Below are 3,716 nucleotides of genomic sequence, written 5' to 3'. Positions count from 1 at the left end.
GTGTCAGTCTTAGTCTAGATAGAGTCGTAGCGTAATCAGTAGAGTCTCGTGGGTTCGATACTCGGACTTACTTTAGCTTTACTACATCGATCGGTTCACTTGCCGGTTGTGTGTTTTAGGGTTTAGGTCGAGTCTTAGTTTTATAAATTTAAAGCTTAGAGAGTCTAGAATTAGGGTAATTTAGTTAGTTTTAATTAACCCGTTTTCAGCAAGTCAAGTTTTTGGCGCCGTTGCCGGGGACTCTTGGCGATTGCGTTGATTACTTTGTTTGGATTTGCTTGACATATTACGTGCTATTTGTTTATTTGTTGAGTCGTAGGTGTCTAAGTAATTTAGTGTCTTTTATAGTTAGTCGAGTCGTTTAGTAGAGTCTGCTTACTTGTTTGTTCTCGGTTTTTGCAGTGGATGCCCCATACGCGCTCACAGGGACCGCCGCCACTTCTGTTTGCACTCAAGTCTTCCTTCTCGTCTTCTACGTCCGAGGTACGTGCTTCTAGCTCTACTTCATTTTCACAGTCCACCCCAGCGTTCGATTTTACACCAAAGTCTTCACCCCACAATTCCCCACCACCCACCCGTCCACCTAGTCCACCACCTGTAGCTCACATGGCCCGTAGGACAGTTTACGACCAGGCTACCACCGGCTTCGCCGGTGGTAATTCCCCCATCACCCTTCCAGAGATCCCGAACGATCGGTCTTGGCAGATTCCATCCTACATTATGACCGCCATCACCAATTCCTGCCAGTTCCATGGTCGTGACGACGAGGATGCCCCCGCCCATATCAATCGCATCACTCGTCTCTGCAGCACCTTCTCCATTAAGGGTGTCAATCTTGATGCTAGGTATCTTCAGGTTTTTCCATTCTCACTTGCTGGACGCGCAGCCGTCTGGTTCGATTCTCAGCCCGCTGGCACCTTCAATACTTGGGCGGGTCTTCGCGATGCATTCTTAGCCAAGTATTTTCCACCAGCCAAGGCATCTCGCCTTCGTGACTAGATTCACTCATTTCGTATGGAGCCAGATGAGCCTTATCACTTAGCTTGGGAGCGTTTTCAGACCCGGATTACCCGTTGTTCTCAGCATGGTCTATTTGACTGGGCATTAGTAGAGAAGTTCTACAATGGACTTACACCTGAGATTAGAGCTCGCTTCGATACTTCGGCAGGAGGTCAGCTTATGGGAAAGAAGACAGTGGCGGAGTGCAATGATTTGTTTGAGAGTTTTGCCCATTCCGATATGGATTACAGTGCTACCAGCAGGACTTCCATTCCTGTGCGTACCACCTCGGCCGGTCGAGGGGTAAACCAAGTTAGCTTGGATCCATCGGTAGCCGCTGTAGTTGAGACTTTGAGGCAGGAGTTTAGGCAGGAGTTGAGTGAGATAAAGAAGAAAGTCGATAGGTGCGAGGTTTGTCGAGGAGGGCATGATACTATAGATTGTCCTACGATCACTCTTGAGCAGGTAGAGTACTTAGCCAGTCAGTCTAGAGGTCCCACGAATCCGTTCAATAATTCTAATTCCAACTGGCGCGGTAGTGGTAATTCGAGTGGTTATCGTTCGTCTAGAAATCCTCCTGGATTTCCATCTGGTCAGTATCAGAGTAGAGGGCCCGGTATTTACACGAATTCTGGTTCAGGGCAGTTTAGTGGGTCAGGTTCGAGTGGTCAGTTTTCGAGTGGAGGACCGACTCATGAGAGTCAGGGTAGTGGGAAGGCTCCTGAGGTTAGTACTAGCAGGTTGGAGGAGATGTTTGCCCAGATGATGACGCGGACCGAGTCGTTCATGAAAAATCAGGAGCAAATTAACAAAAACAACGAGCTCCAGTTCAAGAATCAGCAGGCCGCCCTCCTCGATCTCCAGAGGACAGTAGGCGGGCTTGCTAAGCAGTTACAGGAGCACCCACCGGGTCAGTTTTCGGGAAACACTTTCCCGAATCCCGCGAATCATTCTGTTAAAGCAATTACTACTCGTAGTGGGATGAGTCCAGGAGAGGTTGTGAGAGAAAGAGAGGTTGCAGAAGTAGAGGAGGAAGTCGATGAGGAGATCGATATAGAGGCTCCAGGCAAGGTGCAACATAGGCTAGACCCAGCAAGTACCGCACACGCCGAGGAGTCGCTAGTAGAGAAGAGAGTGGAGAAGCGGTCGAAGAATGCTCGGCCACCACCAGTGATTGATATTTCCCGTCTCCCGTTTCCCGCTCGTGCTAGGCAGCAGTTATTTTCTAGGGAGTATGAGAAATTTCTTGTGATGTTCACCCAGCTGAAGGTGAACCTTCCGTTCATAGAGCCTTTGAGATCCATGCCTAAGTACGCTAAGTTCCTTAAGGATTTTCTCAAGCGTAAGGATAAGGTAGGTGAGAGTTCTAGTAATCCGTTGAGTGGAGAGGTTTCTGCTGTGATCCTAAATAAACTTCCTGAGAAACTTACCGATCCAGGCATTTTCACGATTCCTTGTTTGTTTGGTGGTGATGTTAAAAACCACGCGTTGGCGGACCTTGGTGCTAGTATTAATTTGATGCCTTATTCATTCTACGAAAAACTAGGCCTTGGTGATTTGCAATCGACTCGTATGTCCCTCTCATTAGTAGATAAGTCGGTTAAGTATCCTAGGGGGGTTGTAGAGAATTTGTTGATAAAAGTTGATAGGTTTGTTTTTCCGGCTGATTTTGTAGTGTTAGATATGGAGGCCGATGAAAGAGTTCCGCTGATTTTAGGGCGCCCGTTCTTGAACACGACTAAAGCGTTGATAGATGTCTTCTTAGGCACAATTACACTTAGAGCGGGTGAGGAGTCGGTGGTCTTTGAGGTGAATAATGCGAGAGGGTCGAGTGAGAGAGTTGAGGCGATAGCATTGGTAGAGGAGAGTGAGAAGAATGAGAGAGGTGAGAATAAGGTGGTGAGTGAGCCGAGTTTAAAAAAGGTGTTAAAACCCAAGTGTGGGGATCCACCTGATAGGAGAGTCGAAGAGTTGGAAAAGAGAATGAGTAGGTTAGAATTTATGTTAGAGAAACTGAGCAAGGCTTAGTGTGGGGATAGGTATAGAGATGATATGTTTAGATTCACACCGTTTGATGACGAGTTGAAGGAGTTTGAGAGATTTAGGAGAGATACGGGTGATATGAGAGATGGCAGTGCTACGGCCCGTAAGAGTTGGTTTGGAGGTGAGCTCCGCTTATTTGATCCTCCGTAATTTTGTGAACAGTTGTGATTACTTGTAGAGTTTGTATTTTGAGTCGTAGTTCGTGTCGTGTCTTTAGTTTAGTATTTGTGTGTTTCGCGTCATTTTCGTATTTTTGCGTCTTTTGTGTGTCGTGGGTATATTTTTGCAGGTTTCATCACATTCACGAAGGCGGAGACGATAACCGAGCAGCTTTCCAGGTTTGCTGAATGTTAAAAAACGACAAAAGTGCATGCAGGGGCATTTAAGGAATTCTAAAAAATCATTTTCTGCAATTCTGCTGTTGCTGTAAGTCATCCTGTTGTTACCTGCTGTTCAGGCGGCCCGCATGGAATTAGGATTATCAGTTACGCAGGCCGCGCGAACTGAAAAGAATTTGGCGGTTGTTAAGTTGAAGCGGCCCGCTTCAATTTATCACATATCTTATGCGGGCCGCGAGCCCACTACAGATCGACAATGGGCTGCTCAGGCCCAACTGATTCAGCTATTTGATCCATGTTCCATATCGACCTTCATCCATATTTCACCATCATCAT

At 46.9% G+C, this 3,716-nt stretch overlaps 1 protein-coding gene across 1 annotated transcript; it reads left to right on the top strand.

Moving 5' to 3' along the window:
* The first annotated feature begins 1,014 nt into the window (after positions 1 to 1,014).
* Positions 1,015 to 3,027, top strand: LOC110931470. The gene has a single exon (XM_022174863.1). It carries the CDS (start codon positions 1,015 to 1,017, stop codon positions 3,025 to 3,027), a length of 2,013 nt encoding a protein of 670 aa, XP_022030555.1.
* The last annotated feature ends 689 nt before the right edge of the window (positions 3,028 to 3,716 follow it).

Source organism: Helianthus annuus, chromosome 3 (assembly GCF_002127325.2).
Source record: "Helianthus annuus cultivar XRQ/B chromosome 3, HanXRQr2.0-SUNRISE, whole genome shotgun sequence".
Classification (NCBI taxonomy): Eukaryota; Viridiplantae; Streptophyta; class Magnoliopsida; order Asterales; family Asteraceae; genus Helianthus; species Helianthus annuus.
This window is presented reverse-complemented; position numbering and strand designations above follow the sequence as displayed.